Source organism: Centruroides sculpturatus, unplaced genomic scaffold, assembly GCF_000671375.1.
Source record: "Centruroides sculpturatus isolate CEXI.00-Female unplaced genomic scaffold, Cexi_2.0 scaffold188, whole genome shotgun sequence".
Classification (NCBI taxonomy): Eukaryota; Metazoa; Arthropoda; class Arachnida; order Scorpiones; family Buthidae; genus Centruroides; species Centruroides sculpturatus.
Genome location: NW_019384404.1, coordinates 815259 through 838108, shown reverse-complemented (window position 1 = coordinate 838108; position 22850 = coordinate 815259). Strand labels below are relative to the sequence as shown.

The window sequence follows — 22850 nt, the reverse complement described above, 5'->3', positions numbered from 1 at the left end:
TGGTTAGTGCACAGAGAGCCGGTGCATTGTCATGCAGGAAAACCTAACTGTTGCTTTGGAACAGATGCATCCTGACACGACGCATGTGAGTAAAGAGACATTGTATGACTCCAAAGTAGTACTGATGTACACACAATAACGAAACTTCATCAGTACTAAATAGTACTGATGAAGTCGCATTGTTCATCTTCTAAGGATTCTCTTCTGTTCTTAAATGCTGAAAACCAGTGGAACACTTGTGCACGACTAAGACAATCATCCCTGTAAACAAATAGCATGTCTTTGTAAACTTCTGATGCTGTTTTTCCTAATTTACAGTAAAATTTTATCACAGCTCTTTAATCCATGATGCTACATTTGACCGCCGTTACTTGCACAACATTACTTTCATGGCTACTGTGCATGCACTGATTGAGTCATCAACATGATCAAAGCATCTGTGTGTTCAGCACAGTCAAGCCAGTGAAATGGTAACCACATTTGATGCATTTCTTGAAAGTATTCATGGAAAAAAAATCAGTTTCATTACTTATTTGGCGCACTGTGTATTTGATTCCTGCATATGTCACTTGGACTTTTCCATGTATACACTCTTCTTGCTGGATGTTTAAACAGGGTGTTGGTGTTTATCAACTTACTTTCCTTGCAGAATTGAATGAGTCTATCCCCTCTTATTTTTCTTACCAAGCCCATATTGACCCATGCATTCTGATATATTCTCATTGCCCACTTTTGTATTAAAATCACCCATTACTATGATTATATCATTTGATTTTGCCATTTCCACCAGTTCCTTGAAATTTTCATAGAATATTTAACAAATTTTATCAGTCCACAGGCCAAAAAAGGTTGAAAACACTGCTCTAGAGAACAGCTCCTGTTGGAGTTGGAACTTCTGATCTGCATGTCCTGAACCTCAAACCATTTTCTTTTTATTACCTTTAACTAAACTGCCTTTTCTAAATATGCATTTAAGCTTTTTAATATATTTTGCTCTAATATACTGTATTTCAAAAAACTGGGTACTTAATTATATAACACTCACCAAATAAACCATCACCAGTTCATAACTAAACAGAAAAAATTCTTTCTACGAACGTTTTCATCTATATGTAATAGACATCCTCAGGTATTGACGATACGAACTAACGGCTAGTAATCCTCAAGTATTGACAGTAACGGCTAGTAATCCTCAGGTATTGACGATATCAAACTAGCCGTTAGTTTGATATCGTCAATACCTGAGGATGTCTATTACATATAGATGAAAACGTTCGTAGAAAGAATTTTTCTGTTTAGTTATGAACTGGTGATGGTTTATTTGGTGAGTGTTATATAATTTTGCTCTAATTTTGGTTTGTTCATTATACAAAAATAATATTCTTGTTTGTAATCATACATTAAAATATAGTACTGTTTCTTGATCCAATCTTGTTCAAAATTTTTATCTACTTGGAGCTTATTCTCCAAATTCGAAAACTTTCTTTTAAACCAAAAAATATTTACTATTTCTTTGGAAATTAGACTGTTTAAACATTTGAATAGAATGCAATACTCTTACAACCTGTTCTAGCAAGGAAATCTAAAATATGCTCGTAGGAACATCTTATTCAATGCACACTGTTTAAGGAAAGTTAACTGTTACACATCAGCTTGATCCCCAATTTAGTTCTTTTTAATGTAAATAATCTTTGTAAGATTTATTGACTCAGTTATATTTAAATTTATACACAATAAAACTGAGTCTCAAGGAGCCAAGAAATATTTTATATATTAATGTTTTTGGAGTAAATTCAGATCACAAACAAAAATCAACATCAACATCAAACAACTTAAAATACAAAATCCTGTTTGTAAATAGAACAAATAGCTTGTTTCCTAGATACATATTTATTCATTGAAATGAAAAATTAATATCTACGATGGATAAATTCTGTTTTTAAACTTTTTTTTCTAATTTAGAATGTATTTTAGATCAAAGTGCCTTTGGTTTTGCTCCCACTTGTATACAATTTAAAATATAGAATGTAGAAATAAGAAAGAATATTACTTATAATTTAGAATATAAAAATAAGAATATACTTTAAAGCAAAGTTACAATTTATCTGACTAGAATTATTGATAAATAAAATTAAAAATAGTGAATGTTATAGAATTTCTTTTGACATTTGAATGTTTCACAAAAGATTAATAAAAATTGCGTGCTTCAAAGGAGAGTAAAAATGATATTTTTTTTTAATCTTTCAAGCTGTTGATATACAGTGTGATCATAATTAAATAATAAGTGTTCAGAGCTCTCTAAAGAAAGAACTATTAGGCAAATCTGAACCAAAGTTGGTATGCATACTGTCCTCAGTATATAATTTTGATTTTTGGGAAAAAAATTTGCTTTAAAATTCAGAGCAAAATTTGATACTGCTGTCCTCTTAATTTGAATATTATATATTATTTATGAATGTGCATATTATGTATTATTTTCCAATAAATTTTGTATAACCAAAATTTATTGGAAAATAATACATAATATGCACATTCATAAATAATATATAATATTCAAATGGAGTCACAAAATGTTCTTCACACTTCTTTGTCAGGTGAATCAGTTGTTGTGCTCACTGTCTTTAAGCAAGATGGTGTTCTTCCCAAACTTTGTTGTTGCAGTAAGGCACATTTAAACAAATTTTTACATGAGAGTGATTAGCTAATCATTTTCAACATTATGGTCACTGTAATCATCTGATCTAAACCTCTGTGCCTTTTGGTTATGGAGTTATCTAAACAACTTGTTTATCAAAGCAATGTTTCCATCCTAGCTGCCTTAAGAGAGAGAATTTCACAATATATTACAATTATATGCATGTCAGTAGCTTCTGTTATCTAGTGTGTTGTGTAGCAAATGTAGTTTTTATAGCATGGAGATGGAGGTCACTCAGATCCATATCTTCTGATGTAATTGTCAATTCCACATCTGTAATTGAAATAAAATTATTAACTTTGTTTCTTAACTTCTAAAACTTATTAGAAAACATTTGCAATATGCACAGCAATTTTGCTCTATCTGCTGAATTTTGGAGTAAAATTTTTTTACAAAAATTGAAACCATATACTCAGGACAGTATGTATAAAAAATTTGGTTAAGATTTGTTCAATAGTTTTTTAATACAGAGTACTGTTAATACGTGCTCTTCAATTATGATCACCCTCTATTTAAAAGGACTGTTTAATAATATGATTTTGATTTAGCTATTTTTTCAATTCATAGTCTTTACACCTCACCCTGGTATCTCCACCTTATTGTGATGGTAGGAGTTTGTGTGCCTTGATGACCCTGAGGGCTTAACTGGTAGTAGCCATGGCTACTATGAAGTCACTCATGCTGGTAAGGTTACAGGTGAGAGATCAGACCAAGGGAATACCCTGTTCCTCCAGGTTGGGCAAAGAGCTAACAACCATAAAAAAGAAAAAGCTTGCATTAAAAAATGGAATGAAGTGGAAAGAGGTCTCTGTCCCATATTAATTAAAAGACATGAACATGACATGAGATTCAGTGTATGGAACATTCAGGGCCTGCTAAGTTGAAAGAGCAACAGCTGTTGAACATGATGTATGAAGGAAAGGTGAATGTATTATGTGCATCTGAAATGAATTCAAGAGCAATGCTTGGATGAGTGGGAGGGCTTTCTATGTGTATCTTCTAATGTTCCTACAAGAGAATTTGGCAAACATGGATCAAGTCTCTACATTAGTCCCCATCTGAAAGATTGTGTTAAATCTTATGGGTGCATTAATGACAGGGTTGTCTGGTTGAAATGAAAGTAGGGTGTATAAGGTTACAGTGTGTTGGTATGTACACTCCAGTTTAGTCTAGTGTGATTGAAGAGAAGGATGAATTCCGGAATGTTCTGTTGGATGTCTTGAATGAATGCAAGGCAAATGAAAAGTTTGTGTTGTTAGGTGATATGAATGTGCATGTAGGTGTGTGCTAGGTATTGGTGATCATATGTTGGCAGGTATGGTTTTGATGGAGTGGATGACAATAGTGAGCACTTGATTGAACTATATGCTGCAAAAGACTTATTCATATTTAACACATTCTTTCTACACAAGTCAATCCATATATACTCATAATATATACTCACACAAGTCATACATATATACATTGGGAGAACAGAACACTGAATCAAAAGAGTATGATTGATTTTATGATATATGATAAAAGATTGAAATGGATGGTGAAAGATATGAGGGTGATGAGAAGGAGTGAAACAGGTACTGACCATTACCTGGTATTGTTGAGAATGCAGTTGTTGAATGGCTGATGATATAGAAAACAAAACAACAAAAGGAAAATTTTAGAATGTATGAAAGTAGAGTGCGTGAAGGAGCAAAAATTACAGCATAAAAAGAGTGTATCTTCTAAGTTAAATGAGCTGAGTATAGATGTTAAACAAAATCCTGAGAATCTGTAGGATGCTGGAAAAAAGATTTTGGTAAAGTCATGTGTGGTACTGTGAAGATTGGCAAATGAGTCAGAGGCATTGTCAAGTGGAATAAAGAGATTACTGAAGCTGTAAAGAGAAAGAAAAAAGCTTACCTGAGAGATTTGAATGGTGGGAGTATAGATGAATACAGAGGGCATAACTGTAACTGCAAGGAAATTGTGAAAAAAGCAAAGAACATGTTGATGAAAGAGCAGAGAAATTGGAAGTGGCATTTAAGGATGACCAGAAAGCTTTCTGGAGGTACATGAGAAAGATGAAAAGTAGTGATGCATATGTAGGTACAAAAAGCATAAAAGATAAGAATTGTAATCTATTGAGGAGTGAGATTGTATTGGAAAGGTGGAGAGAGTATTTCAGTGAATTTTTAGGATATACAGATGTCAGTGATAGGGTGTCTAAGTGTGAGGCTAGGATGTGAATGAGGATGGTCAGGGATGTCAGGAGATCATTATGCAAGAGGTGAAAAGAGCAAATAACAAGTTAAAAATGGGAAAAACTGCAGGTGGAGTATGTGCTAAAATGTTAAAATATGGTGGTGATATGTTGTTGGCATGTATGCAAACCTCTTTTGCCCGTGCTGGGAGAAAGGGTGGGTACCAAATGATTGGAGAGATGCTATTATTGTTGTTCTATATAAAAGGAAAGGTGATAGTGCAGAATATAAGAATTATAGAGGTGCTAAGTCTGCTAAGTGTGCCAGAAAAGATATTTGCAAGAGTTTTAGTGGATAGGGCAATGAGAATTACTAGGGAGAACATCTCAAACATTCAATGTTGGTTTGTGGCTGGAAAGATTTGTATGGATCAAATTTTTGGATTGCAAATGATTGTTGAGAACTACCCTTAGGTGTGAACAAACAAGTTTTTGCATTATTTGCCAATTTAGAGAAAGCATATGACCAACTGAAAAGAGAGTACTTTTGGGATGTTCTCCCTGAGTATGGAGTGAGTGGGAAGCTGCTTGAGGTGATAAAAGCACTGTATGAGAACATTGGAGTGTGTGTTAGAGTGGCTGGTGAAATGTCAGTGTGTGTTCAATGTGACTATGGGCATGAATCAAGACTGTATAATCTTCCTGAATATTCAATGTATACTTGACCAAACATGTGAGGCAGTTGAAAGAAGAATGAATGGGTATGAAAGTAGGTAGTGAACTGTTCAATTGCTTATTATATGCTGATGTTATCATTCTACTGGCTGAAAGCCAAAATGAACTGCAGTATCTTATGTTGAGGTTGAATGAGTGCTGAAAAAAAAAAAAAAAAAAATGGCATTGAGAATGGAGAGAGAATGAAAGTTTGTGTTTGAAAGAGATGAGCAAATGAATGAGGGCAAGATACAGTTGAATGGTGTGATATGACAATAGAGCTAGTAAGAGTGTTTTTTACTTGAGGAACATCTTTGAGAGGAATGGCAGAATAGATAGGGGGACTGGAAGATGAGTGAATGCTTGTCTGAAAATGGTTGGGTGCACAGAGTAATTGATTCACAAAAATTTGTTTCCAAAGAAGACAAGTATGGGTGTGTACAAGTGTGTGGTTCTCCTGACCTTGTTGTATGGTTGTGAGGTGGGTGTAAGAAACAAAGCATAAGAGCAGGGTAATTGCAGCTGAGATGAGATATCTGAGGTGTGTATGTGATATAACAAAGATGTGTTTGGTGCAGTGCATTGTGAAAGAATGCAACTGAGCAAGTGTGTCAAGGATGTCTGCATTGGTTTGGCCATATGGAGAGAATGTCTAAAGATGAAGTTTTTAAGCAGTTGTATGTGAGGAGTATGGAGGGAAGAAAAGGGTATGGAAGACTGAGGAAAAGATGAGCTGAGCAAATGAAAGAGTGTCAGAAAGAGATTCTGAGTGAAAGGTACTGAGTGTGTGTGTGAAAAGAATCATGAGTGTGGAAAAATGGAAATTGGCACAAGATTGTTAGGCATGGGTTAGTGCATGATTTTAGCAGGTCCCAGGGTGGAAGTTTGGGTGAATGTTCCTGGCTTGCTATGCCCTGCCTATATGATGTTCTTCAGAGGACTGAAACTTGCAGCGTGTTGTGCATAGGAAATCCACTTTTTTCTTGGCCATCCCTTTAGGGAATGCTGTGACAAAATAGTAAAGTAGTAAAGATTTTACAATCAAGTAAAGAATCTTTTCTACTTTATTATTTAATAAAAGTGATCAAATAAAGGAGAACTTGCAAGAACCAGCACAATAATTTTGGCAATATTGTGAGTCAGACTTTTGTGATGATATGAGCCAGTAGTGCCACAAGCATGGCCAGTCATCTCAGTGTCACTAAACTTTGTACTACAAAGAGTTTTATTTAATCACCTAATAGAAATCTATAGCTATTTTTAAAATTAAAATTTATCAAAGTATTAATTATTGTGAATAAAAAATTAATGCTTGATAATATCATGTTGTAAAGGTGAATTTTAGACATTTTCATTTTTTCTAGAAATTACTTGAAAAAAGTTCTAGAATGTTTGATGTGTATTTAAATAGAATAATCAAGGACATTTCAACACACATTTCATTGGAAATAGATGCATCAGTAATGTCTGACAATATGAAACCTTCAAAAGAACACGTTTGCAAGCTCCATTACTTCAAAAGTGGCCACAATGTAACGAAGGTTCATAACCTTATCAGCAGTGCCTTAACTAGCCTTTTATGCACCTGGTGCAAGCTTCTGTAACTATGACCCAAAACTTGGTCCAGGTCATTTCTGCACCCTGTGCCTGGGCACCACTGGCACCGCCCTAGTTACGGCACTGCTTATCAGCAAGACATTTGGTAAAGACAGTCAGCAGATAAATTTGCTACAATTAATTTAAGAAATTGAAAAATGGAGATTTCTCACTTCAAGATGAACTCCATTTCAGCACTGAATCCACCATTGATAATGACATTCTCCTACAACTGATAGATGATAATCCACAGTTGACCACCAGAGAATTAGCACAACAACTTGAATGTTTCCATAAGCTCCCAAAAATTGACAGTCCAATATCATAATGTGCCAACACATAAAGTAAAGAAAAGCCAATCTGGGCTGGGAGGTTCTACCTCATCCATCTTGTAGCCCAGACTTGGCATCAACTGACTACCATCTATTTTTTTTTTTCACCATGTAGAACCATATTGCCAATATACAGTTTAATGACAATACTCATGAAAGAGTGATGTTTGAGAATTTTTTCAAAGAAAAATCCCAGTTGTTCTATGCTCAAGAGATTGAAAGTTTGCAACAAAGATGATGAGATATGATTGATATTGATAGTGATTATGTACAAGACTGAACTATACTTGTTCCCATCTATAAAACTGGAACCCTGTTTCTGTGAGTTGAGAGATTTTCTTCTGGCAAAGGTGGAAGGCTCTTATAAGTATCTCTCCGATGTGTTGGATTTATCACACTTGATGGTCCACTCGTCCTTCGAATACGAAGGGGTCACTTCATACAAACAAGGGATGTGCCGATGGGCAGCCCAATATCAGGAACACTTTGTGAATTAGTGATCAGAAAACACGAGAATACCATATTACCCAAATTTCAAGAGAACATAGCATTGTATGTCAGGTACATCGATGACGTACTCATCGTATGGAACAAGGTACCTAACATTGATTTTGTACTTAACTATTTTAACGATAACCCCTATGGCCTGTCATTGAAAGTTGAACAGGAGAGTCAGACAACAATACATTTTTTGGATATTGCCATCAAAATGGAGCAAGGTCATCTTTCCACCTGTGTGTTCCGTAAGGAGTCATATACACCTCTATTTATACATAACCGCTCACATGACCCTTACTCTTACAAAGTCTCTGCTTTTCGAGCTTTGGTAAAAAGGGCACACACACATTGTTCGGAGCAAAATGAAAAGGAAAACGAATTGTCGAGGATCAAGGCCCTTGCAATGCAACATGGATACCCGTCCTCTTTGGTCAAGCATCTCATAAAACAATACATAAATAGGAGGGAGAGGAATATGCCACAAGACGAACAGATGAGGGTTATCACATACAACAAAACACTTTCTAATATGTATATACAGAGAGATTGCGAGGACTACTAAAATACACCTAGCATATCGACGCTCTCCTACAGTCTTCTCTCTTATCAGAAATGATAAAAACCGTATAGAAGATTCTAACTCTCCAGGGGTGTATGCAGTTCCTCTTCAAGATCACCAGGTTAACCATGTTTTAACATACATTGGAGCAACCGCAAGAGGTCTCGCCATGAGGATGAAAGAACATGAATACTCAATAAGAAAAAAGCTGACCACGACGGCACTAACGACATATGCGAATAATGAGGATGTTCATGTTGATCTACAAAACGCTAAATTGCTACACAAAGTATCGGATAAGGCACAACTCAAGTACCTCGAATCGTTGGAGATATATAAGGCAATTAAAAAAGGGGTCAGTATTAATTTCAAAGAAACCGATACGCTTTCCTCAGCATGGCGCACCATATTTGAATTAGATCCCAATGATTGAAACATGCATCAAAGATATTTTAAATTACGGAGGATATTTACGTCATGATCTACGTGAAACCGATTGATTATTTATTTGGATATGTTTTAAATATTTTTACATATTTTCAATTTTAACGCAACATATTCGAATTACGTAGTTAAACGGAACTTTCAAAAACATTCTATTCTACTAGCCATTAGTTCGATATTGTCAATACCTAAGGATGTCTATTACATATAGATGAAAACGTTCGTAGAAAGAATTTTTCTGTTTGGTTATGAACTGGTGATGGTTTATTTGGTGAGTGTTATATAATTAAGTATTCAGTTTTTTGAAATACAGTACAATAAAGTTTTTTTTCAAAATATCTAAATTTCACCTTTACAACTTGATAGAAGTAGGTTGAACAATATCTATAAAGCATGTTTTTCTTTAAATTTCTGAATTAACTCTTTAGCTGTTATATTAATTAATAGATTTTATTTATTTATTTTATGTATTTTATTTTTTCAGATAATCATTGATTCTGTTTGAGAATGAAATTATCATTTATATTATAATTCTAATCAAATGATTATAAAATGTCTGAATCTTGTGAAAAAAAGACTGATGATAAGAATCAGAATTTTGTTTTACCTCCAATAACACTTCAAGAATTAATTAAAGAAGATAATTTTTGTCTTGAAAAAGCACAAGATGGTAATAAATCTACAGATTCATTTGAATGTAATAATGAGACTAAATCAGAAGAACTTGATTATTTAAATAATTCTGATTCAGATCATCAAGAAAATTCATTTTTTACATCTGAATCTTATGAAAATGAACTTATTTGTGATAAAAGTGTTGAAAATCATTCAAAGTTATCAATAAACGAAAAGAGTACTATAGAATCAACAGAGTCACAGTGTAATGATGATGATTCTTCCTTTGTTGAAAATTCTGAAAATGATAATCTCAATGATTCTAATTTTTGTGAAGCAATTAGTCAAGATGAAGCTAGGTCTACAAGTAGTAATAACAGTACAGAAAGTTCTGATGATGATGATTATAATTGTATACCAGATGTACCAAAACCATCTCATAAATGGAATGCATGTAAAGAAGTACTTAACAGACAGTATGGAACATCAAATCGTTATATTAATGATTTATTTAGATTACGTAATTATGGAAGCCTTTACACTGTGGAACATTTACAATTGTTCACTAAGTTAGCATGTCATGAAGGATGTGTGAATGCTCTACATTTTAATAATACAGGCAATAGATTAGTTAGTGGCTCTGATGATTTAAATATAGTAATATGGGACTGGGCAAAAAGTACATCTGTCCTCTCATATGAAAGTGGCCATCGAAATAATGTTTTTCAGGTATGTAAGTTTTATTTACAACAGGTTAATTCAAATAATTAAACAAAACATGTTTAAGCTTTTAGTATTTCTTAATTAGTTTGCTTGAAAAATTTATAGTAACTTCAAACTTTATCAAAAATTCTGGATTTGGATTTTTTCCTCTTAGTATCATTAACAATACATAGGTTACTATCAAGGGATAAATATTGCATCATGCAATGCATGCCTGACATCAATATTTATCCTTTATAGACAGAATTAACTATAAATGAGTCAATTACCATGAACAAGAGATAAAGATCATAGATAATATAAGTGTCATAGATTGAATGTGAATATCAATTTAAAGTTTGATCTTTTACATCAGTAGACTGATACTATACTAGGAGATTGTCTGAGAGTTCTAATGTTAGTTGTGAAAATTTTTTATTCAGAATTACTTCTATTTTAAATTTTTATTAAAAAAATCATTTATTCTATACATATTCTTCTATAAATTTATTTATTTATATTCTATATATTTAAGTGAAATCTCAACAACAACAAACTTTATTGTGATTACATAGCAGTTTTTGAATATAATCACATGAATATATTATTGTGCTGTAAATCAATTAATCATAGTAAACTATAATTAGTACCATAGATTCACAGTACTATAATATATAGTAAATTTGAATTATATAAATGAGTCGGTCTGTATTATTGAATTTATTTCATTTTTACTTTTAAAATTTATAAGTAATAACTCATAAATTTAAAAAATACAATGAAATCAATTCTTTACTTATTGTTTGTAATCTTTTATTGAAAGTTATAATTATTTGTTTTTAACACAGGCAAAATTTTTACCTTTATGTGGTGATTGTCATATTGTAAGTTGTGGAAGAGATGGACAAATAAGATTGGGAGAATTATCAACAACTGGTCTTTATGAAAACACTAAACATTTAGCTCAACATAGAGGTGGTGTCCATAAGGTAAATTTAGAATTTTAATTGAATATTAAGTTAAAATTGACTTGTTTTATTTCAATTGAATTTAAAAATTTTCTGATTTATTAACTATACTTGATTTTTAATAATTTTTCATATTGAAATCAATTTATAATTTATGATCAGAAACCTAATAAAAAGTTTTTGTATTATAACTGTTCCTGAGGAATGAAATTTTGTTTATTTGTTTCAAATTTTTTCTTCTGATTCTTGATTTCTAAGAAAGCTCTTCTCCAACAAAAAGTGAATAATAAATTACCGGTATTCAAAAAGTTTGATTTTGGCTTACTGTCATATGTATGGCCACAAAGTGGTCTGATATACATAAGACCATCTGTTAGGTTTAAAAAAAATTGTACAATATACAATACTACCTTTTCTGAGGTCAGTGACACTATAAACCGTCTCCCAAGGAACAAAGCCACAGGTCTAGATGGGGTAAACAAAGACATTATTCTAACAATGTGGAAAACCTGCCCAGATCTACTTCTCAATATTCTCAACTTTTGCTTCAAGTTCAGTATCTACCCCCAGCCATGGAAGAAGGCTCTTTTTGTTTTAATACCGAAAAATCAGGGCAGGCCTCTCGACATTCAAAACATATGAAATCGCTCCTTGCTGTCAATCTTGGAGAAAATTTTAGATAAGCTCCTTTTTAATCATATTTATTGGTTTTGGGAGTCCAGAGAACTGTTCCGTGAAGCCCAATATGGTTTCTGGTGCCAGCGTGGAGTTGTTGACGTATTGATGGACTTAATTGGGCACATCAAACATCTGCTATGAAGCCACAAGTTTGTCTTTGGCCTCAGCCTAGATCTGAGGAATGCATTCAATTCAACCTGGTGGCTGCAAATTTTATGCAGATTAGGTGAGTGCAATTGTCCAGCTAACTTATTCCATCTTGCTGGAAATTATTTTGAGGATAGAGAAGCAATTATCTCTCTGGGGCATCTTCAGTTTACAAGAAAGCTACAACGTGGCTGTCCACAGTCTGTTTGTGGGCCCCTGTTCTGGGATATTTTATTCAATAACTTCTTCCATACTGACTTCGGCTACCAATGTCGTGTCTATGCATATGCAGATGATGCCTTTTTGGTTTTCCTTGCCTCATCAAGATACTACATAGAAAGGGCAGCTACTGACATTCTTAAGAAAGCATACAACTGGGGTTCTTAATAAACTCCAGTTGTATGCTTTCTGAGAAATAAACTCAGTTTTAACATGTCAAAGATCTAAGGAAATTGTTTTCTCCTCTCCGGGCATCCCTGACCTTTACAGACATGTGCCATGTATCAGGTTTCGTAGTGAGTCCATAAAGGTTGTAAGTCATCTTACTTTCCTTGGGGTTGTTATTGATCATAAACTCTCCTGGAAATAGCATATAAAACACATTACTAGTTGGAGTAACTTGACCTTTAATGGTCTTTTAAGGGTTGCCAGATGCAAGTGGGGCCTTAGTTATGGCAACTAATGCCATATATGATTGCCTGTTTTTACCAACTATCTCATATGCATCTGCTGTTTGGAGTGCTGCTACCTCTCAATAACCATCGGCGTCTGAGGTCTGCACAGCAGATTGCCTTATTAAAACTTACCAGGTGCTATTCCACTGTTTCAAATGCAGCCCTCCCTGTGGTGGCTGGGAAGCTTCCCATCTTTCAATTTCTCCAATTTAATAGCAAATGTTTCTATATCTGTAGGGGCAGGGATGTTGATATTAATGAAACCATCTTTAATGCCACCATGTTTGAATTAGACAGGCCTGTATCTACACTCCCACATCCTGCCTTAAGGAAGGGACTCTCTCCTCGTGTTACCTCTACAGAGATTGAAGCTTTTACAGATGGATCCAAGTCAACGGACGGCATGTCAAGTGCCTTTGTGATCTTTCAGGCTGGTGAAGAGGTTTACAATGATTCTTTTGCTCTACACCCAGAATGCTCTGTTTTCCAAGCTGAGATCTTCGCTGTATTGATGGCAATCAACTGATGCAACTCTAACGTTGTGAACAAACAGATAAATATCTTCACAGACAGTGCTGCGACTATTGCTGCTTTGGGGAATAAGGATAATACTCACCCTGTTGCGAACGACATCATCGCTGCAGCTTCTATGTCTTTTAACAAGTATGCCATCAATTGGATCAAAGGACAGCAGCATTTTGGATAATGAATGGGCTGACTTTTTGGTGCAAAATGTAACGACTAATTCTGATACTCCTGCTTACAGTCTCACTCCTAAGACTTAAATACTTTATCTGGGAGAATGCCTTGAAGATCTGGCAGCTGAATTGGGATGAGATCCCACAACAGCACATAACAAGAAGTTTTATCCCAAAGGTCAAGGAATGTGTTCACAGCAATGGATTCAACTCACACATGATTTAGCCCAATTTTTAACAGAACACGGGCACTTTTGTGTTTACCTGAAAAGATTTCATCACTCTAATTCTGGCTGTTGTCAGCTTTGTGGGGTGCAGGACAATGTTATGCACTATTTATACAACTGTCCTATGCTAGACACCAGGCATCAGTGCATGCAACATGCCAATATGAACAATATACACTGGCCAGTAAAGCTGATTTTTTTCTTATAAAGCAACAGCAACTTTAACTTGTTAAAGGAATTTGTTTCACTCTACTCTATTAGATGTGGAATCTGTTGAACTGCTCTCTAATGATCTGATTTACTCTAGGCTTGGTGCCAATGTATATACATGCATTGCTCTGTTATAACAGCATGTAGGCTTTGATGTACAACAATGTTACTTTAGTTTTAGTTTACTTTTATTTTTATTCTCTTGATTTTTTAATCTTTTATTTAATTTTTATTCTTATTTCTATTTACTTTAATTCAGTTATTTTATTCATTTATTTAAATTTTACTTTCTCTTTTTTCTGCCATTATATTATTGTATCCCTTGTATGGCCAACAGCATGTATCTACTATGTATGTTTTTTCTGTATTTCTGCCTGGCTGTGCTCAGCATTGCTAGACAATAAAGATTATTTTGACTGACTGACAACTAATTTCAATTATGAGTAGTCTTTTGGGACATTTCAACAATTTCCTGTCATTTACTTAAGTATTGTTCTCTCTAAATTTTTTACATCTGTAAAGAACAAACATTGCTCTGAGTAAAAAATTTTTGTAAGCATGGAAACTGCATGATATTTTAATTTTTTCAGCATTAAATTCATCAACTGTTTTTCATATAGTTGGAATAATAATTTGATAAAAGAAATTATTTATCAAAAGATACACTATAACTCACATTACAAATAGGCTTCTTTATGTATAAACTAAGCAGTGTATGTTTAACCACTCAAAACACATGTAAATTTCCATATTCAGCAGCAATAATAAAACAAATTACAATGTTATGGCATGCTATATGGCAAGAAAATCCACTTGCATGATAATGTTTTTAGTTCATGCAGCTTAAGGGAAACATTGCATTAAAACTAGCTGTTGTTACTTTAGGAATGCTATCTTAATATTTATTTAGATTTGTCTAGGTAGATGTTTGTTATAAGAATGTAGCAGTTCTTAATTTCACTTAGATTTTTTTGAATTGATGAACTCAGTGTTTCCTTTTAGAATGATATTTCAAAAATGTAAGCAGTAAAGCTTAATTATGGGGATTGGTATTTAAAACTTGGAATTGGGATTATCCATTATTGACACGTACCTGAACCAGTTACCGGTGTTGGAGAAAAGATAAATAAATATAGCAAACGTTTTTGAACCTTATTAGTTCTTCTTCAGATGATAAAAAGTGACGGAACATAGAACAAAAATAGAACATCAGTATTTAAACAAAATCAAACCCACTTGCGGTTTAAAATCATTGGAATGGACATGTGCATACACTGCGGGTAGATGGCGATTAAAGATCCCATGTCAATGAGGGCCTGCCAGGCAACAGACAAATTGAGCTCTTCTTTATAATTTATGCACATGGTGGCGCAGCAGATTTGTAAATGGAGATAGCCTCCAACCACCTAAAGTGCTCAGGGTGAGGTGAAGAGATGATGAGCTTCACTTGGTTGAAGGCTGCCTCGAAGTCTGGTTTGGCCACGTAAACCACAAGAGTTGTAGAATGTCTGCATTGTGTTCACGTATTCTGATTCCCATTGATCATTTGGTTGAACTGATGTACACAAGGTTCCTGTCACACCTGTGGTCCTTAAGAGGTATAGAGTAAACGTCTGGGAGTCTGTTGGGTTCGAGGGAATCCTTCCTGTTACAGAGGATGTCCAAGATGGTGGGACATCTTCTGTATGTGATGTTAATGTGGCGTTACGAAGTAATGTACAGATTATTTGCTTGTGCTAACAATAGATCTGACATCTAGCGGTATTAATGCAAACTATGTAATGGCGGCTGCTAAGGGTATAAAGTCTGACTGCAGTAAAGTCTGTGGTCTGTTAGAATTAGAAAGTGTTCAAGCTACAATGGTAAATAATAAGTATTGCTGTGAATTTAGATGCAAGTCTAAAGGTTCAACAAACTCAGTACATATGCGCACATTCGCAAAAAATAAATTACATCGAAAAAAGTGGGAAATACCTAATTTTGCTGTGCTTAAAATTCTTTTATTTTTACAAATGTTTTCAACCTATCTAATATAGACCATCGTCAGGTTTATAAATGTTCAAAAATGTTCCATTTTTGAATATTTTACATATTTAAAATTCAAAAAAGTAATTTAACTTTAAAATAAATTGAAAGAAGTGTGTATATTAAATAAATAAAATAAATAAATAAAAAGTAAATAAAATAAATCAAAGACAAGTCTATTTAAGAGGGATCACCATTGAAGTAAGACGTCTGTGTGTCACCGATTCTTTTTACTTTTAATTGGATGTTTGCATTTTTTTAAAGGACTTTTTTTACCTTTGGCGGCATGAAGCCTAAAAAACGAAGGCCTGTTGCCATTAATGTGTATGTGTAGTCTGAAATGCAAAATAAATGGTGATCCCTCTTGGACAGACTTGTCTTTGATTTATTTTACAATAATCCAGCCATCNTGCGTTTTTTAAAGGACTTTTTTTACCTTTGGCGGCATGAAGCCTAAAAAACGAAGGCCTGTTGCCATTAATGTGTATGTGTAGTCTGAAATGCAAAATAAATGGTGATCCCTCTTGGACAGACTTGTCTTTGATTTATTTTACAATAATCCAGCCATCTGACAGAAAAATTCAAAAAGTAAATAAACAAATAAACTATAGAAAACAAAGCTAACTAGAAAGAAACATGGTTTTGGGTGCTCTTTTATAGACCATTCTCAAGTTTTTATAAGAAAAAGAGCACCCAATATCCATAGCTTGCTACGGAACGATAATGATAGCATAAAAAAAGGAAGAGAAAGCTGAGGTATATAAAATGAAAATATATAACAGAAAAAATAATGGGACTTAAAAACCCTTAAATCATGTTTCTTTCTTGTTAGCTTTGTTTTCTATATTTTATTTTATTTAATATACACACTTCTTTCAATTTATTTTGAAATTAAATTACTTTTTTGAATTTTAAATATGTAAAATATTCAAAAATGGTACATTCCATTTTGGAACATTTATAATATTAAACCTGACGATGGTCAATATTAGATAGGTTAAAAACGTTTGTAAAAATAGAAGCATTTTAAGCACAGCAAAATTAGGTGTTGGTGAAACTGAAGTGAATTAGTTGCTAAGAGGTGAATAGATATGAAGTTATCAGTTTTAATTATAATATTAGCCTTATCCTCAAACCTATGAAAGTTAGCCTATTTTCACATAATCACCCACGCCCTCTTCAAGGCCCTGATATTTCTTTGCGCAGGATTTGCCGTCCACAACATAAAAATTAACCAAGATATACGAAAAATATCCCTTCTTCAGCATTTCCTCTCCTTATAAGGCCTCTTTTCCGGTCACCCACATATTCTAAAATGTCATAAGATGTAATCATCATGACTTATACAACTACGAAATCAACTAGGATTAATGTCGGACACAAATGCGAATAAAACGTTTTGACTACAGAGAGAAAATACATTAAAAAGACAACACACATGTAACTCTTGTATGTTGTCACGCACGCTATATCCTTTGTGGCAGCCATTTTGGTTGACTCATACGCCACCTATATTTACTGGCACAAGCAAATAGGTGATGGGTATGCGTGTCTCATCCTCCGGAGGGTTGTTATCACATGAGCGGATGGCAGACACATGCACAGAGTGGTGGTAATGATTAATTAATCCATTGATTAGCTTATGGTACCTGTGGATGGTTGTTAGGTGTTTAATATGAGCTAATTCGTTGGCTAGTGCAGCTGGGGTGGACGAATGAGAAAATGCCCTCCTGATTAACATGTTGAATGCGGCGGTCTTGTATTGGAATGGGTCACATGACCCAACTGGGATGTAAAGGGAGGCCATACCTGGTTTATGGTAGACTGAGGTGTGGACAGATGACCCTTTGATCTTGATGTTTAGATCTAAGAAGTGGACCTCTGTATTGTTAGCCTGTTCTGGTTAAGCCATAAGAATTGTCATTAACTGATTCCATAAATGTCGTCACATCCGGTGCATTTTTCCATAGGATGATCGTCAATGTATCTTTTATATAAGATGATGATAGGGAGAAACCATGGGAGGATCTTGTGCTCCAATTGCCTTATGACCATCTCGCATAAGTCTCCAGCTACTGAGCTCCCCATAGGAACTCCTCTTTTTTTGTGTGTAAACTGTTCCATTGAATCTAAAAAAATGAATTATAACATAACAGGTGGGCCATCTCCAGTACTTGTTGGTGCAAGGTGCGATCTCCAACAACTCTGAAGAGAAGATCTCTAGGGTGCAAAATGCTGGGGTAGCTCCAGTGAGAGGTATAAAGACTTAAAATCCAACACAGTGATAAATTGTGGACGAGAGGGAAGATCCTTTACAAGTGAAATGAGACACATGGAGTTAGTGATGTTGTGTGAGTATCCCTCCAGGAGGGGGCTATCAGTGAGTGGGCAGCCCTCTCCAATCTGCAAGTAGGGGCTCTAGCTTTATCCACCACCGACTGAAGTATTAATATTTACTCAGGTTAATATTTTTTAACACTGGATTATTTTATGAACCAGAAACAATTTATTGTTGATATAAATAATTTTTCCCATCAAAATATCAAAACGTTTTAAAATGGTTACAATTCTTATTAGAATGACAAAGAATCGTACACTTTATTTTATTATAAGATAGTTAATGAAGGTTTGTTGGAGATATATATAAAAAATGAAAGATGATCATTGTTAAAAAATATACATTTTATCACAAATGCATGAAGACTGATTGTAACTCTTTTATGCGGCTGATCCAGACATTGAGGCGGCTTTCAACCAAGTGAAGCTCATCATCTCTTCGCCTCACCCTGAGCACTTGAGATGGTTGGAGGCTATCTCCATTTACAAATCTAGCTGTGCCACCATGTGCATAAATTATAAAGAAGAGCTCAATTTGTTTGTTGCCTGGCAGGCCCTCATTGACATGGACTTTTAATTGCCATCTACCCACAGCATGTGCGCATGTCCATTCCAACAATTTTAAACCGCAAGTGAGTTCGATTTAGTTTAAATATTGATGTTCTATTTTTGTTCTATGTTCTGTCGCTTTTTATCGTCTGAAGAACTAGTAAGGTTCAAAAACATTTACAATATTTATTTGTCTTTTCTCCAACACCAGTAACTGGTTCAGGTATGTGTTGATTTCATCCCGGTGTTTTGTGAATGTAGAAGTTTATCCATTATTGGTGCAACAGAATGTTTTGGTACAGCCATTATAGCTAGTTATAATGATTTAACTTGTAGAAAATTTGAAACTTTTGGTATGTGATCAGTCTGTAAACATGTTATCAATGTTAAAGGTAAAAAAAATAATTATATCAAAGCTATATATAGACATAGTCTATTTATATTTAAACTTGGTATGAATTACATAGCATCAAATAATTATAAAAAGTTTCCATCATCTAGTCTAATTAAAATGATAAACTTCATAGTTTTATGATGCTGTAATAGTCAAAATGATTGTGCCTTAACTACTGTACTCTGATTTCATTTGTGTCAAAACAGTTGTGCCAAAACATCCTAGATTCCACTACCCTGTGTTTTATATATATATGAGTGAAATATTTTTGATTTTCAAAATATCAAAATATTTATTACAAACTTTACTGAATGATAATATTTTTACTAATTTTTATTTTTGTTCAAAATATAAAAGTAACACATTATTGCAAAAGTTTGGTAACATGTAAGTATAAAATAGGTAGTTTGAGTGTAACAACTGAAACCATAAGACTTCAGGAGAAAACAGAAATGCTAAGTTTTTGGAATGAACGCTTCTTTATTGGATAAAATATTTTTGGAATCTCCGTCCCATATCATACTCAACTTTGACTCCTAGAATTTGTAGTGTTTTTCTCTTCTTTATGATATATTAACTCCTTTGATACCCTTATTCCGATTCAAATGCAACTAAGAAATCCACAAAAATTAATTTTTTATATGAAATAATTATTTCTGCTTAAACGCGAATTTGACATCCAAAAAAAATTGCTGGGAAATAATCTCTTGCGAAGTAGAAACCCCTCCAAAAAGTGTTTTCACAAAAAAAGTATATAAAAAGATAAAAATAATTTAAAATAAATGCTTTTATTTTAAAAATATAGCTGTAAGGATTGTTATTCTTTTCTTTAACAAGGCGTAAAATTTCACACTTGCAGTCTACATTGGTCAACAGCCTCAACCAGTTAAAGGTAAAAAAAAATTATTATATCAAAGCTATATATAGACATAGTCTATTTATATTTAAACTTGGTATGAATAACATAGTTTTTTTTTACATCTTTCGCTTTCGCATCCGCTTTCCCGGGTAGTTTTCGTACACTTCAGGGGAATATTGGTTTAAAGCAGGAGGGAAGCTAACTTACCACATCTGTTCAAATATAACACAATATTGTTGATTTATATGCTATTAAATTATGGGGGGACCGAAAAAAAGGTACAGGGAAAAAATTCTAATGAACAAAAAATAAAAAAACCTGTTGATGTCAAAAAACATCCAATAGCGTTTTAAAAAATTTTACCAAAGTCAAATTGGTGAAATAGAAGTTTAGAACGATTTTCTTAATTTGGTTAAAAAACTCTCATAAAAAAACAATAGCATGATTAATTACCTAATTAATAAATCATAAAATATTTTTGTGGAAAAAATAATTCATGAAATTTCCACAGATCATAGATAACAATGTATATATGCTGATCCATACATTTTCAGAAAAGTTATAAGTTAAGGCTTTTTTAATGGCCCCTTAAAGTCCATGTCCGAGATATCTCAGGATATGGACTGCGCATTTGCACGTGCAGCCCGAGATATCTCAGGATTGGCTTAAGGGGTAAAAGATGCTTAATATTTTATGTAATTTTTAAATTAATCTCGGTAGATTATAAGAAACTAATTTAATGAAATAAATTATCATCTGTCCTATATTTATATTTCATTTAATCCATATTCCATCCAATTCTTATACATTAAAATACAGTAATGCCCTGAACTTACATGATAGGTGGGACCAAGCTATAACTGCGTAAGTCGGGGTATAATTTTGCAATTTGTGTAAAATCCAAGTCCGATGTATGTAAGCTAATAAATGTTCTCGTTAATCTTATCTCATCTTTTGATTCGTTCACGGTTACAAGAAATCACCACATAGAGTCTCTCAAGTCTCCATAGATATAACAAACACAGAAATAAATAACACAAAATAAATTGTAGCTACGTGTCGATTCCGCGCGATACGTCTGAACAAGTAAGCTGAACAATAGTGTGGTGGGAGTGAGTAATCAAGAGTTGCATGGTGCTCAAACAAAAGATGAATCGACAAGATTTGAAAATCGCGTAACTTCGGGTTCGCGTAAGTCGAGGTATTACTGTACTGTACATTAAACTTCCACTGTGAAAAGGATTAAAATCAGTTGCAAATGAAAAATACATTTCTGGCTCTGAGATTATTTACCTATTCCATATATAACTATTTATACTTTTAATTAATATTTATTTTTGTTGTTGATTGTTAAATGCTACTTGCTAGCATTTAAATTTGCTAGTTCCTTTTTATAATGATATATTTTATTATTTTAATGTATAGAATTGATGTATTCAAAATATTTAATGTTTTATGCTTTTTTAATAGCTTGCTCTTGAATTGGATTCTCCTCATACATTTTTAAGTTGTGGTGAAGATGCTGTAGTGTTTGAAATAGATCTTAGAGAAGAAAAGCCAGAAAAGTATAATTGAAAATTCTGTTTAAAATTTAATTACAGTCAGATAGTGCAAAAGTAATGCAGTTTTAAAATAAACAATAAAAAAGCATTATTTCAAATGGTCAATGTGTACACAATTAAATTTTTATTAATTTTACATAACTTACAATTTTGAAATTTTAATAAGTATGTGTTGTAGCCACATATTGAAATTTGTTATTTTAAGAACTGCCTAGCTATTTCTTCAAGTGCTAGCACATCCTGTAATAGACTTTTCCAGAATCTATTTAGTTTTCAACATTGCAGAAACCAAGTTAGCATTTTCAGAAGTAACCAGAAAAAGTAGACAGATTCTAAAACAAATGCTCATTACAGCATGTGTTAGCACTTCAAGAAATTTTAGCATGTGGCTACAATATATATTAAAAAAAAAAACTTATTTTGAAAAAATCAAAAAAAGTGATTTTAATTTGAAACCGACCATAAAATTTAGAAAGTGTTTTACTATATAATCAAAATTGTCTAATTTTCAAATTTAGATATTTTTAATCATAATTAATTAATGATTAATATACAATAATAAACTATAGATAATAAACTGACAATAGTAAACTATGAAACTAGCTTTCTAAAATAAATTTTATCATAATGCTGAGTATCTTCAATATTACTTATATTATTGTTTAATTTCAATCTAGTCATAAAAAATTTGAAAAATGAAATTTTAAGAATAATTTACTGATTAAGACAATTCATTAAGATTATTTTAATCTTTGTAGTCTTTAATAGTCTTAATATTAATCTAGAGCAGGGGTGCCAAAACGTGGTGCATTGGACAATTATAAGAGGCGCTTCAGTTAGTTCTGAGCAAAATTGCCAGATTTGGCTTTTTTGAGATTAAGAATATTATATAGAAAAATAAATTTTTTTTAGTCTGTCTTGGCAAGTTCATTTGTTGCACAATTCATTACAGTCTATTTTGCAGATAAAATGAGTGTTCTCCACATAGTAAATTACAGTGTATGCATGTATTTTGAGTCTTGCGATCTTTATTTCCGATAAGTTTACAGGCGTGTAAATGGCTGAAAACATTTACTGTGATTAAAGTTATTCCAAGCTGATCTCGTTCTCAGTGCCAATAATTGTGGTGCAGAGTAATCTTCACCAAACAAGACTCTGGCAGCAATAGCACCATCATGAAGCAATCAC

At 33.2% G+C, this 22850-nt stretch overlaps 1 protein-coding gene across 2 annotated transcripts in view; it reads left to right on the top strand.

Moving 5' to 3' along the window:
* The window catches only part of LOC111618762 (DDB1- and CUL4-associated factor 8-like), a 42905-nt gene that overhangs the window by 3446 nt on the left and 16609 nt on the right, over positions 1 to 22850 (top strand). For both annotated transcript variants that reach the window (XM_023360336.1, XM_023360335.1), the window contains exons 2-4: positions 9502 to 10361; positions 11183 to 11323; positions 21571 to 21665. In XM_023360336.1, coding sequence (XP_023216104.1) covers positions 9570 to 10361; positions 11183 to 11323; positions 21571 to 21665 — 1028 coding nt within the window. In that variant the 5' untranslated portion in view covers positions 9502 to 9569. The remainder of the gene's footprint in view (positions 1 to 9501; positions 10362 to 11182; positions 11324 to 21570; positions 21666 to 22850) is intronic.